Source organism: Salmo trutta, chromosome 2, assembly GCF_901001165.1.
Source record: "Salmo trutta chromosome 2, fSalTru1.1, whole genome shotgun sequence".
Taxonomy (NCBI): Eukaryota; Metazoa; Chordata; class Actinopteri; order Salmoniformes; family Salmonidae; genus Salmo; species Salmo trutta.
Window position 1 is genome coordinate 68725885 of NC_042958.1, and position 14462 is coordinate 68740346.

A 14462-nucleotide genomic window follows, 5' to 3' on the forward strand; every position below is an offset into this window, starting at 1 on the left:
TCTTGATTTTTAATTCACTTCAAAAATGAACATACAAAAATAACAAAGAAACGAACGAACGATCAACAAACAGTCTGTTAAAGCATAAGGCTGAACACAGAACAATCACCCACAAATAACAACCACAAACACACCCTAATATATGGGACTCTCAATCAAAGGCAGATAGACAACACCTGCCTTCAACTGAGAGTCCCAACCCCAATCAACACAACATAGAAACACACTCACCAGACTAGACATAGAAATACATAAACATAGACTATAAACCAAAACCCCGGAAATACTAAATCAAACACCCTTTAACCAAACACACCACCCTGAACCACATAAAACAAATACCCCCTGCCACGCCCTGACCAAACTACAAAACAATTAACCTTATATACTGGCCAGGACGTGACAGTACAGGGAGAACATTTAATAAACTACGGACATAAAACAGAACAGGACCAGCGTCTGGACAAGACAAAGTAACGACATCAATGATGACACAGGGAATAACGTGAGGAACAGACAGATAAATGGAAGGCAATCAAATAATGATAGAGTTTAGGTAGATCCAATGAGGCGCTGGTGCGCGTAACGAAGCGAACAGGTGTGCGTAATGATAGGCAGTCTGGCGCTCGAGAGGGAGAGCGGGAGCAGGCGTGACAGAAATCTTTATTGCTGAGCCCACCTGTTTAGCAAAAAAAAAATATAGATATAAAACAGACATATCAGTTTGCAAACAGTACAAAAATGTATGTATTGAGTTAATAAAGCTGAAGAGAAATTATAGATAAAACGTCTCGATGCTCATCGACCATTGGACATAAACATTACACAACAAGTCGGAAATCGCAAATTCTACAATGAGTGGTTTGGAAGGAATTGGTGGCTAACTGCGAGCGTCTCAAAGCAATAACTATTTTGCTTCCCCTGCCTGCTATTCGGTGGAGAGGGTGTGTGGTCCAAGTCTGGGTTTAAGGATTTAAAACATCTGCCTGAAAGGGTCTCTTTTCCAAACTTAAAAGGATAAACATTCAGCACCAACACCACCAGAAAAGGTTGAATACATTGCCCATTCTGTCAATACAGCATGAATTCATCCAGAGAATGTCAGACTTTGATGACAAAGTTTGCCCACAAGAAGAACCTCCGCGCCACCTTCCTGTTCAAGTGAGCACAGCACAACATCGGTGAGTCCAAAATAGGTATTGTATGCTGCTGCATAAATGATGTAATATGCCAGGGAGATATGTCTACTATATCTAAGAAAGTAATACTAAGTGTATGTTGTGTAGTAGGCAGTTAGTAGCCCATGTGCCTTACCCGAATAATTTGGTCCCTCTCCCCCTCAGAACTTAGCCTACTGTTCTGACTTGGTGGTGCACATGTAGCCTATAGCCTGTTTTAGAGAAATGTCATCATCGGATATTGTAAGAGATTTCATTGTCAGCTTATATGCCCCTGTTATTTATCATATGGTTCTGATTTGGCGTGCAGGGAACGGCCCATGTTCTGAATTCTGTCGCTGTTGATTTCAAAAGTGCTGAACAAATAGGTATATCGACTACGTCTGTCTTAGTTTGCTTATTAATGTCTTAATCGAAATTTCGGCTTGCGTCTTATCCGCTCATCGTTCCCCTATGCCATAGTTTGTACATCTCAGTTCTTATATTGCTTATATAAGTCTCTCATTCATCATTTTAGGCAATGTTGGAATTATTTCATTGTTCTGCTTACATTGTGTATTATAATTAGCTCATGTGCTTTTCTCCACAAGGAGGGGAAACCATATAATGTTCTTGGGTCTGTAACCATCAAATATTTATTTTTCAACATAAAGTTCAGTAATAGACCCATTGTCATGATCATGAGGAAAGACGGACCAAGGCGCAGCGTGATTTGAGTTCCACATACTTTTAATCCAAAGTGAAACTACAACAAACAATAAACAAACACCAACCATGACCAACCATGACCAACCAGCGCACACATCAGCACTCAAAACAATATCCCACAAAGCAGGTGGGAACAGGGTCACCTTAAGTATGATCCCCAATTAGAGACAACGAACATCAGCTGCCTCTAATTGGGAACCATACTAAGAGCACCAACATAGAAATTAAAAGACTAGAACACCCCCTAGTCACGCCCTGACCTACAACACCATAGAGAACCCAGAGGGCTCTCTATGGTCAGGGTGTGACCTCCATGTAATTCCAGTTGATATTGCGAGGGTTGTTTTGTTTGCATAATGTCTATAAAAGTGGATGCTCGTGATTGTATTTTAATTTCTTTTTAGACCACATAGGCCTAATAAAATACTTAAAATGGTAGGCTAACTGCGTCTCGCTCTCTCTCTCTCTCTCTCTCTCTCTCTCTCTCTCTCTCTCTCTCTCTCTCTCTCTCTCTCTCTCTCTCTCTCTCTCTCTGTCTGTGTGGTGATTTAAAGAACAGTAAAGTTAAGGCCTCAACATCTTGCTGAGTTTATCTGAACTAACATCTATCTGAATTTCTGTCGGGGTCCATTTTGAAAGTGCTGAACGGATAGGGCTACCTCGTCGCAGCTAGTTTGCTTGCACTTGCTTATACTTAGAGCTAAGTGTTGATGATATAAGAACAAACATGAATTTACTAAACATGAATGTAATAGTGTTTGTGTATAGTACAAAAGTCAAAACTCATGTTGGCGTTCGTTATTATTATTATTGAAGTTCTTATCGAGTTACACAAATCCACAAGGAGTCAGTAGAAACCATATTTATTTAAGCGAGTCAGCCATGTCAGCTATGGTTTTCGCTGCCAGACTAGGCTTCGCTGATAGCCAGGTGTAGCGGTGGTAAGGATTCACTCCATGGTGCTGAAAGGAAAGCTCCGCTGCCAGGAAAGATTTATGTAGGCCCTAACAGTTTGTGGGCACCATTTGTCACCATTATAGTGCAATTAATGTATTGTTCAGTGTTGTGTAGTGGCTTTGCTGGCATGCATCTAAAAAATTAGCTTGAGTTTGCCCCACCATTTACATGCTAAAATCTTCATTGAATTCCCCATGCTCATAATCAATGGGTGTGTGTGTGTGTGTGTGTCTGTGTGTGTGTGTGTGTGTGTGTGTGTGTGTGTGTGTGTGTGTGTGTGTGTGTGTGTGTGTGTGTGTGTGTGTGCGTGTGTGCGTGTGAATCAATGTGTTTGTTTCTTAGTTTGTGTGTGTGTTCATGTGTGTTTGTGAACGCGTGTGTGTGTGTGTGTGGCCGGGTCAGTGCTATGGGGCTAGTTATGCCATTAAAGGGTAGAAGTTTTGCAGTGTCCATGGTTACTTGGCCTGGTTTGGGACTAGTTCCGTACTGACAACAGCTGCGGCCATGTGGAAAGATAAAAAGAGAACCGAGAGAAGAACTACGAAGCTTGGAAATATGTAGCTGTATTATTACATTTTTTAGCTTGGAACAATTTCACAGTTGACAAAAAATAGGTCAATTAGGAGGCTTTTCCTGCCGTCGAGGGTTTATTTTGTGTGTGTGTGTGTGTGCGCTCGCATGCGCGCCTCCTTTTTGTTCTCATGCACTCTCAAAGAATAATCCCTTAATGCATACTATTGATATTAGCCCATTTTAGCTAACAGGGGTTATCAATACTATCTGATAATATCTCTGTTGTCTCCTCGATGTGTGTGAACAAATAGGCTGCCTATTTTAGACATACTCTCGGTTTCAAGAATCAATGGTGTACATTACAGTTAGGTCTATCTGTTGAATTGAGAAGGTTATCAAGTCAGCGTGATCTTTTGCAAGCTAGTGCTGCCCACTAGTGGCTTTAAACAAAAATAGCTGATAATCATGTCTACATTGTGTGTATGTGTGGGTTTGCATTTGTGTGTTTCAAGTTTTATTAGTCGTCTGTACAGGATACACGAAACGAAATGCTTACTTGCACGCTCCTTCTCGACAATGCAAACAATAAGAAATAATAAAAGATAAGAATACGGACATAAAGTAAATGGCTCAGTAGAATAGAATAAACATTTTAGCATAAGTAGAATGTGTCCGTCCATCCGTGCATGTGTGTGTGTGTGTGTGTGTGTGTGTGTGTGTGTGTGTGCGTTCTCTGTCACACACTCTGTCTCTGTCTAAACAACTCTTTCTGTTTGTCACTCCCTTCATCCCTGTAACTTCTTCCCTCTGGTTATATAAGAAGTCAAGAGGAGGGTTGAAGTTGTGTGGAGACTGGAGATAATGAGAGAGAAAGAGAAAGAGGAGATGGAATAGAAAGACTGAGAGAGAGAGAGCAAGGTCAAAGGAGCTGCAGGGTAATGAGCCTAAAAAGAGGAGACATGAGAGAGAGAGAGTGTGGGGGGGGGGGGGGGTGTAAACATAGAAGTATCCAATGAGAGGCAGAGAGAGCTGGAGAGAGATATTGGGTGTGTCCCAATCAATGGCACCATATTCCCTATAGGCCTATATTGCACCACTTTTGACGGTCAAAAATAGGTTCCCATTTGGGACGCATGTGAGGGATAGATTAGAGGGGTGCTGCTGTCCTTGCCCAATTTAAACAGTAAATTCTCTGTTTTTCCTATTGTTTTATCACGGTGGAATGTTCATTATTGACTTACTTTTGATCCATCTTACACCTAAAAAAAAATATGCAATGTCGCTGTCTTTTTTTGTACCATTGTTAAACCAATAGCTTTTGTGAGCTTTGTTTCAGTATTTTAGTTTTGCACTATGCCAGGGGTTGCCCCATTACTAGAAGAGGAGGGGACTACTTTGCCGTCTGTGCTGACAGTACTAGTATCAATGACATGTTAATGATGGCCACCCCCTTTCAGACGGGGATGGATCGCTCCTCATGGGCTATTTTGCTGGTTGCCTCTCATGGTTATTACCAGCCAAACCCAGAGAGAAAGGGAAAAGAAAAGTGTGTGTGTGTGTGCGAGTGTGCATGCGGTATTTGCAGCTTTTTAAATCACGTGGCATTTTTCGTATCAGCTAGTAATTGCTCTATTGATAGAACTAAAATCTATTAAGCTAAATCAATGTGTGTATCTGTGTTTGGTGACACGCTTACGAGGCTGTTAGGCCTTAAATAGCCATTTCCCATTCCGCCCCCATCCTTCAATTCCATTCATCTCAGCTCCGTCATAATGACTTTTGCGTCCTCTGATTCATGATTCACACACACATTTAGCCCTCTGGATGGAGCGTCAGTGGTTGCCCTTACTAACAGTAGCCCCAAGGTCCAATGCTATGGAGTCTGGACAGACACTGACACACAAGAACACACAGAACTCAGAAAAGCAGGCTAGCCATAGGGGAGAGAGATACAGTGAAGCAGATAGGGAAATGCCTTTCCTTTTTTATCCTACCACTGAGTCGGCACTCCCATTTTTCCGGGTTGAGTTTTCTAGAGATTGTAAAGAGGGGAGGAGAGAAGAGAGGAGCGATGGGTGCCATTTCCAGCCAGGGGAGTCTGCATGCCTGTCTTAGTCAATCTATCTTTTTTGTCTCTTTTCATTTCTCTCTCTCTCTCTCTCCTCTCTCTCTCTCTCTCTCTCTCTCTCTCTCTCTCTCTCTCTCTTTCTCTCTCTCTCTCTCTCTCTCTCTCACTCTCTCTCTCTCTCTCTTTCTCTCTCTCTCCCTATTCTCTCTCTCTCGCTCTCTCTTTCTATTTTTACAATGCTCTGGCTCACAGGTGTCAAAGCAAAAAGCTTTAAATACACTGCAATACATTGCTGCTGCTAGTTTTGTTTTAAAAGGCTGGGACTCTCGGTTTTTCCCACACACACACACACACACACACACACACACACACACACACACACACACACACACACACACACACACACACGCACAGTCTTTTTAATATTAGTGTGTACTCTACTGTCAGCTGCGGTGGCCAGGTTCTGAGCATAAAAAGAGGAGACAAGGAGACACACAGAGAGAGAGAGAGAAAGCGAGACCTGAGAGAGAGAGAGAGAGAAACACACACAGAGAGAACATGCTGTGTGCTGCTCACTGCTCAACCGCTTTGCTGGACTGGCCAGTGGAGGGATGGGAGGAATGTGAAAGAGAGGCGGAGAGACAGAGAGAGAAAGAGCGAGAGAGTGAGAGAGAGAGAGTGAGTGAGTGGGGTTGACAGAGTGGACTAGCGTTGCGTGGAGCACAAGAGAGCCTACAGGGAGCCAGAGAGCGAAAGAGAGAGAGAGAGAGAGAGAGGCAGGCAGGCAGGCAGAGCCTGGGTAGAGAAAAGAGGAGAGGATATACTTTAGATAGCAATAAAGACAGAGAGCCAGCCGCTGCCAATACTGCACTATACCCAGCATGAGAGAAAAGAGCTACTGTTACCAGCTACAATAAAAAAACGTGGGACTAAAACTCGTTCTGATCCAGTGAAGAGGACTAGATCCAGCTACTGGTTTTCACACCTGTACGCCACCCTAATGGCTTCTATACCAGTAAAGAGGACTTCTGAACCTCGATTTCCGGTCAGTGAACAAGGAAGTGTGGCAGCGTGAGTCTGAATCTGTCTATATACTGAGAAAGGACAAGAGGTTACCAGCTGCTAGTCTAGCCACATGTAGAACGCAAACGCGGGACAACTCATCTAGAGGAGAGGATGAAATCATAATCTGGTCCTGGATCAGATCCTGGGTAGAAATGAGGACACCAGTAGCTCTACACAGATCAAGAATATTACTGATCTAGGACCAACTCTGATGAAGAGCTAGTCGACTTGTGCCTTGCAAAGGCCCTTTCTCTTTACTGTCTCCACTGATCTCAGGCCTGCCATCCAAGCTGCTTCACCTACTGCTCCAGAAACAGAACTAGTGACCAACAGGACGATGATGCACAACATTTGTGACAGACAAACCGAACCAGAACCCAAACCCACTTTGAGGAATACAAATATATTCACCTAGACCTGGATTCAGTCATCAATATGAAGATTTTGTTGATTTTGACTCTAAATTTTGACGTCTTCATTTGACGTTAAAATTGATAGACACTAAGTGGTTGGGTTCCGTTGGTTACCATTGACTCTTGACCCCCATGTCCGGCCGAGAGTGTGTGTAGCGTGTCTAGGTGAAAACGTCGGGTGCTTGCGGGGGTAACAGCGGTGTCGTATGTGTCCCGTCCTGTGTGGGGCTGTAGCAAACACTCTTGTGTGTGTGGTGCGTGTGTGTGATGTTGAGAGTGGAGGTCCCAGCTCCCTCAGGGCAGGAGTGGTGTTTCCAGTGCTCAGTAGGGGTGGACTGTAGTGACCCGGAACCTCGCTGTATCTGGTTGGCGGTGTTACGAAGCATTACCTTACATGCTACCACCACTACCACCACTCCACCCCGTGCCTCTCCCCGACCCTCCACCCCACCCCGCTCCTCTCCGCGACCCAGACGAAGGGTGCCCCGGAGGGTTTTGCCACATCTTCGCTTGTCCTGGGTAAGAAAGAGAGACTGCTGGGAAATCTCCTAATCTGGCGTGCTCAACTCAACATAGAAAGATAGAAACATAGAAAGGCCGTGACGTAGATGTGTCTTTGGGTATCGGGTTGTTGGGTGTTTGTCTGGTTGATGTTCAAGGACTGTTACGCAATATGACAAAATAAACCATTTTATTTCAGAGAGACAGCCAGAGATGTTCTAATTCCAGAGAGATGTTCTAATTCCAATTATAAACAGGGTGGTTCGAGCCCTGAATGCTGATTGACAGGTCAGATCATATACCACGGGTATGATAAAAAAGTTATTTTTACTGTTCGAATGACGTTGGTAACCAGTTTATAATAGCAATAAGGCACCTCTGGGGTTTGTGGTATATGGTCAATATACCACGGCTAAGGGCTGCATCCAGGCACTACGTCATGCCTAAGAACATCCCTTAGCCGTGGTAAGGCTAAGTGACACAGTGCCTTATTGCTTAATTCTAGCATGACAGCCATTTTCAGTAGTGAAAGAAGTTCAGCGCCTTACCAGTGGGTACTCCACACTGGCCTGTAGCAAAAGGCTGTATTAGTCGGAGGAGATTGTGTCATCTAGTGGTTGGAAAAGGTCTTCCGTAGATCTTACTGTAGAATATTCCGTTTACAATGCAGAATTGACATGTGCTATTTTAGAAAGGGTCATGTATAATATAGAGGCTTGATAAAGGCTAGAGAGTAAATGAGAGTGTGTGGGGGGTTGGGGGTGGGGGGGCTGTGTCAGTCCTGCCTACTGTATGTCTTATGTAATGGAGCGCAGTGGGGGCCTGTTGACTAACGGAGGGGAAGGAGATCGGAGCAATGCTTTCGTCACCCGGCACAGTACATATTTATACATCGGCGTGTGTGTGTGTGGTACGTATATGTGAGTGTGTGATGGGTGCAGGTTGGAGTGTCATCTGTTCTGCTCGAGTGACGCATCGTCAGGGTGTCTGTGCATGTGAGCGCGTGTGGGCATGTAGGTTAGAATGTGGTGTTCTCTTATGCGTCAAATATGTAGCAAAGATCTGTGATCATCAAAAGGCCTTGCCTGAGTAATTGACTATCAGGGGCATTAACACATGTTAAAAGGAAATGTGTGTGTGTGTGTGACGTGTGCAGATGCATTCATTTGCTGGTTCGCTCGTGTGTGCGTGTAAAACAATTTGACAAACAAACAAAGTCAAACCGCGTTTGACCTCACAGCCTATAGGGGAAGTGACGTCATAGTTACACGTCACATAACCCTTCATTGACAAGCAGCTAATCTTATGGCTCAGTTATTGATGGAGATGGGAGAATTCAGGACAGTGTGTAAAGGAGACTGTGGCTTTTCATGCCCCTGTGTTTGTGTGTGTGTGTGTGTGTGTGTGTGTGCCTGCTCCGGTATATATTAGGGAGTGTATATGAGAGTGTGTGTGTATGCTTGTACAAGTTGTGCTGGCATCTCACACCCCAGTGTGTGTGTTTTCATGCACTTGCATGTTAAATAGCAGGTGTAGGAATGGAAGGCCATGAGGGATTCTGACACATGTCATACCCACAGTATGTAGCAGGTTGATGTTTTTTGAGATGAGTCTTGTCCTTGAGGCAGAACTTGGCTATATTGTAAAAATTAATGAAGCTTTTTGGTCATCATTTAAGGTTAGGGTTAGGCACTAGGGTTAGCAGTGTGGTTAAGGTTAGAGTTAGGGTTAGGTTTAAAATCAGATTTTATGACTTTCTGGCTATGCCAGCTAGTGACCACTCTGCAGAGCTGCCTCTAGAACAAGATTCATGACAAAAAAACACTAACCTGCCAGTGTGTAACCTCGCTCGCTCACACACATACACACACACACATACACACACACGCACATACACACACACATGCACAGACATACGTACACACACATACTCTTTCTCTCTCTGTGTCCATGGTGTTTTCAAAAAACAACATCTATGCCATCTCCATCATCAATCTACGTGATGAGTCCATGCTTAGGGGCATCCCTGTTCATGTGGACGTGAATGCACGGTATGTATTTGTGTGTACGTGTGTGTGTGTGTGTGCCTGCCTGCGTGTGTTTGTGTGCGCGTGTGTGTACACTACATCGTTTCTTAATATTAGTATTATGAGTCTATTCTAAGACTCCTTACTGAGAATGTGATTTCTATCCTTCCAAGCATCCAGCCTTTGTCTTAGCTTTCCATCATAGTCCTATACCACTACATCATATTTCCACTTCCTTACAAAACAACACATAGCATTTCATAAGGGACTATTACAGATGGGAAGTCAACAGAATAATTCAACCTGTCAATGTGGATCCGGGCATTCCAGATGCTTGAATGCTAGTCACAATGTTGGGTTGGGTATAAAGAGAGGGGTGTTGCAATGGAACTGGAGCCCCCATCGGAAAGAGAGTCCCCCTCCCTGCCACCCTGCCATCCACACACACACACACTCACACAAACACACGCAGGCACACAATCACACACATAGTCCCCTCCCTAGCCACTCTATTCTTAGAGGCGAAGGATTCCCGGAATCCCCAAATGGGCCAGTTAGCTCAGGCACCATGCCTCACTTCCTGTTCAAGGCTCTCCACTTCCTGTTGTTGTGGTGCGGTGCAGTGTGGCCTGGCCTTGTGAGTTTGTGGGGAGGGGGGAGGCGGGGGAGTGGAGAAAAGAGGCAGGAGGGAGTATAGGAAGTCAAGGGCAGGGTGGGATGAAGAAGGAAGAGGGCCGAAGGCTATCAGGAGAGGTTGTGTGATAAGATAAAGACGCTAGCTAGACACTAAAAAGCTAAGTCTGCTGTATGGTGCCTGAGCTAGGAGCTTTTTCCTAATATTACTTAGGCCTAAGCGGGGTGAAGGTATGTATCCCCCTGCCAATCTCTGTTTCTACATATCTACATTTTAAAACCGTTTTCAATAGAATATGTTGCTGTTGGATACTGCATCCCGCCTAAGAAAAATGTATAGGGGAAACCCTTTATGGCATGTATGGACTACCAGTGTATCCCCAAAGTGTTACAGACACAAAGACTCCAAACACACAAAGAGGCGCGAGTCTTATTATTCTTTAGGTGTGTGTGTGGGTGTATGTGTTTGCGCATGTGCGTGCATGTTCATGCGTGCCTAACGTGCCCTGTGTATCATGATAGAGTCCTGTTGTTCCATAATTGTTAGATATAAATACCCGCTCCAACATGTATTTTTACCCCTCCATTGTGTGGCAGGTGATTATGGGAGAGGTGGGCCGGTAAAATAGATATTATTCCTGAGAGAGAGAAAGGCATTGGTGGAATTCCAGAATTCTGGGTGGAGTTGAATTTTCTTGGTGAAGTCTCCCTAGCCTGGTCCCAAACCTGTGTGGTATATAGCTAACTCTTATCGCTAATAGAAACTTCTCTGACGTTTCACACTTAAGCAATGCATTTCTCACTGACATGGAGGATATGTTTGGACTCACTGACCTAATTCACAGTTTACACTTCACCCTCAGCTCACTTTACCTAACTTACGTTGACATTTTGCTCACATCTTGAAACCACTGACATTTTGAAAGTGGTACTAATGAATTGAATAGCTAATATTGACTTTGACCCCTTTTCTAACATCCTCCTTATCTGTGTCCCTCATAGGCTAAAGGGCGGAATGATGGCGTCCTGTCATCCAATGAGAACACTCGGTCGCTGGCGTCGGGCGAGGTTGAGGGCGTGGCGTGGCAGGGCCCTCGTACGGTGCTCCTGCAGAAGAACTCCCAGGGCTTCGGCTTCACGCTGCGCCACTTCATTGTGTACCCGCCAGAGTCCTCCCTCCACAATAACCTCAAGGTAACAATGGTTCATAGCCCCCACCATGGAATGCATTACGTTCATGTTACATTCAGATTTCACTACCAAGCTTATGCTGATCTGCTAATCTCCAGTAGTGTAGAGGTGAATTGTGTCTCATGACCAAATTAAGAGGGGTTGTGAAGTTACAGAATTACAGGTGTGTGTGTGTTACTATAACGGTTTTCACACTTATGGGGGTGTCCTGACCAATGTTCACCAACCAGTGGAGGAAAAGCCCACACATCCTGTAGCTCCCTAGGACCAGGGTTGGGGACCACTGACCTAGAGGGAGAGGAGAGAAGAGAAGAACAGAGAAGTAAATAAAAGAGGCAAATGGGGTAAAAGACGAGAGGAGGAGACGAGAGGAGGAGAAGAGAGAGAGGAGGGAATATGTTAAACAGAAGATGAGAGGAGAGAAGAGGGCAAGAGAGGAGAGGGCAAGCAGAACAGGAGATGAGAAGGTAAATCGAAGAGGAGTAGAGAATGATAAAGGGAAAGAAGAGGAGAAAGGTGGTTGTATCACTGGTTCCTACTCCAGGGTATCTAGGTCTCTATTATGTGGCTGTAAAGCCCAGGTCATTGTCTGTCTGACTGGAATGAGCTCAGTCAGCCAGCCGGCCAGACCCAAACTGCCCAGTCAGCTAGGGCCTGTGTGTGTGTGTGTGTGTGTGTGTGTGTGTGGGTGGAGTAGGGAGTGGGTTATTGTGTGTGTGTGTGTGTGTGTGTGGTGTGTGGTGTGTGTGTGTGTGTGTGTGTGTGTGTGTGTGTGTGTGTGTGTGTGTGTGTGTGTGTGTGTGTGTGTGTGTGTGTGTGTGTGTGTGTGTGTGTGTGTGTGTGTGTGTGTGTGATAAATTGAGGTAAACTATGTGAGCATATGCTGGCTCATGAGTGTTTTTGTCACTGTCAATCCATTTCTGTGTTTTACTATGATGAGGCCCGTTTAGAAGGTGTGTGTTAATGCGTTTGCAGCCACACAACTGCTCATCGCTCTGACTGCCTGGGGGAGATAGCATCTCCTTGTGGTAGAAACACAAAACAACTGGTCTGGTTGGTCTCTGTTCACTAGTTTTCTAGGTGTCTCACTTGTCTTCCTCTCCTTTCTCTGCAGGATGAGGAGAATGGAAACGGCAATGGAAAAGGTGAGGGTTTTTCATGTGTCATTATGTTTACAAGTTTATGAATCTGTGTTAAAAATGTTTAACGAACATATGCCACGTTTGTGTGTCCCAGGTTGTCAAAGGGGTCGTCTGGAGCCCATGGACACCATCTTTGTAAAGAGTGTGAGGGAGAAAAGCCCTGCACACCAAGCTGGCCTGTGTACAGGGGACAGACTGATAAAGGTGAATGGGGAAAGTGTATTAGGGAAGACCTACTCTCAGGTGATCGCGTTGATCCAGAACAGGTGAGACACACACGCACACACACGCAGGCACCTACACACATGTGATATGACACATTATATAATACTTGTTACATAACTTTACACAATGACCCATTGTTTTACTATCTCTCCTCTATCCCTCTTCCAGCGAGAATGTTCTGGAGCTCTGCATCATGCCAAAAGATGAGGATGTGTTGCAGTTGGTAAGTGTGAGTATGAGATTTCTGTTTCTTTCTCTCCTCTCCTCCTTCCCACACATCAAATTATTTATAATCATAGCCCAATAAAAATACAACTCACAATCACAAAGCAATTTGGTTTGGTGAAGAATATTGAGTTAGTAGTAGTATAGACACTCACAAACATTTCATATAATTCCAGTGCTGATCTATCCCTACTGGATATACAATAATAACACAATAACACATTTTAATTGTAACACAAATTGAATTGTAATATGTAAAAAAAAATGCATTCCACCCGCCTTTGCTTTCACAAACACCCGACAAGCTAGTTTGGAGTGGATTTTTAGTTCCGAAATACATTTCAAATGTATTGGAAACAGGTTGTCACAAATCATGTCACATGCCATGGAACACGTTAGAATACCAAACGGAAAGTGTTTATTTTGTGTGAAATACTACTTCGCACCTGCTTTCTACTCTTCTCTATCCCTTGCCTCCCTCTCTATCTCCTTTCTATCACTCTATCACACATTTTTTTTATCTCTCATGCTCCCGCTCTCCTCTTCCGTCCCCTGCAGGCGTACTCTCAGGATGCCTACCTGAGAGGAAATGAGCCATACACGGGAGGGGCGCAGCATATCCCCGACCCTCCCCCACTCTGCTACCCCCGTGCCAAGCCCGCTTCCACGGCCCCCCTGCCACCCAACCACCAAAGCCCCCTGGACAACTGGCACTGCCGCCCCAGCCCTGTTAACCTAGCATCCCCCTTGGACAACCGCTCTGCCGCGGTTAACGTAACTCAGACCTCCGGCAGGCCCAGGGGTTCGGGAGAAAACGAGGAGGATGGCGGAGGCCATTTTGGCTCCTCGGCAGGACAAGAGGGAGATTGGCGGCCATCTTTGGGGCAGAACCGCGGGCGCTCGTCGTCGGCCGTCAGTGCACTGGATTTCCACTTTGCCAACCACAACGCCGCCATCGCCTCTGCAACCCTGCCCCACATGCCCGCCCGGAAGGGAAGTTTACCGGCTACGCGTGCCCACAGCGACGCCATGTGCCACCAGGCACTGTCGGACTGGTACTACAGCCAGGCAGAGGCGGCTGAGCGCATGTCCCCTCGACACCGGAGCATATCCCAGGATCGGTTAGCCGAGCTGGGGTTGGGCTTAGCTCTGGGGCCTGGTGGCGCTGGAGGTCCTGGGTCTAACTCTATGTCCTCCATGGCTCACAGAGACCACGGCGTTTCCCAAGAAACTCTGCTGCTCCACCACCAGGCAGCAGCCGCCTCCCACGATTCCTATTGGCTGGGAGGCTGGGGGGGAGTGTCCGGGCCAGGGAGCCGTTCGTGCTCGGAAAGCCTGCTGGCGGCGTACGCATCGTACGAACGCAACTACGGGCGCTCGCAGGAGACGCTAGCCCAGGCGGCTGCGCTGGTGTCGCCGCACTGCGAGAGAGCCCCCGCCTGGCCGTCGCAGGGTGCCAAGGAGCAGGACGAGGACTTGGGAAACCACCACACGGTTACAGCCACGACCGCAGCCACACTGGGTAAGCTCCACACGCATGGAGATGTTTAGATGGATAGATAGGCAGGAAGACCTTTGCTGAATAATCTGATCTCCCCATCTCCCTAAAGTGTACA

At 45.7% G+C, this 14462-nt stretch overlaps 1 protein-coding gene across 6 annotated transcripts in view; it reads left to right on the forward strand.

Annotated features, from left to right (window-relative positions):
• Window positions 1–14462, forward strand: part of LOC115161792 (rho GTPase-activating protein 23) — a 70576-nt gene that overhangs the window by 36692 nt on the left and 19422 nt on the right. For 5 of the 6 annotated variants that reach the window (XM_029712590.1, XM_029712606.1, XM_029712597.1 and 2 more), the window contains exons 2-6: window positions 11066–11257; window positions 12369–12399; window positions 12491–12662; window positions 12790–12850; window positions 13405–14368. In XM_029712590.1, coding sequence (XP_029568450.1) covers window positions 11066–11257; window positions 12369–12399; window positions 12491–12662; window positions 12790–12850; window positions 13405–14368 — 1420 coding nt within the window. The remainder of the gene's footprint in view (window positions 1–11065; window positions 11258–12368; window positions 12400–12490; window positions 12663–12789; window positions 12851–13404; window positions 14369–14462) is intronic. The other variant, XM_029712576.1, reaches the window with a different exon arrangement.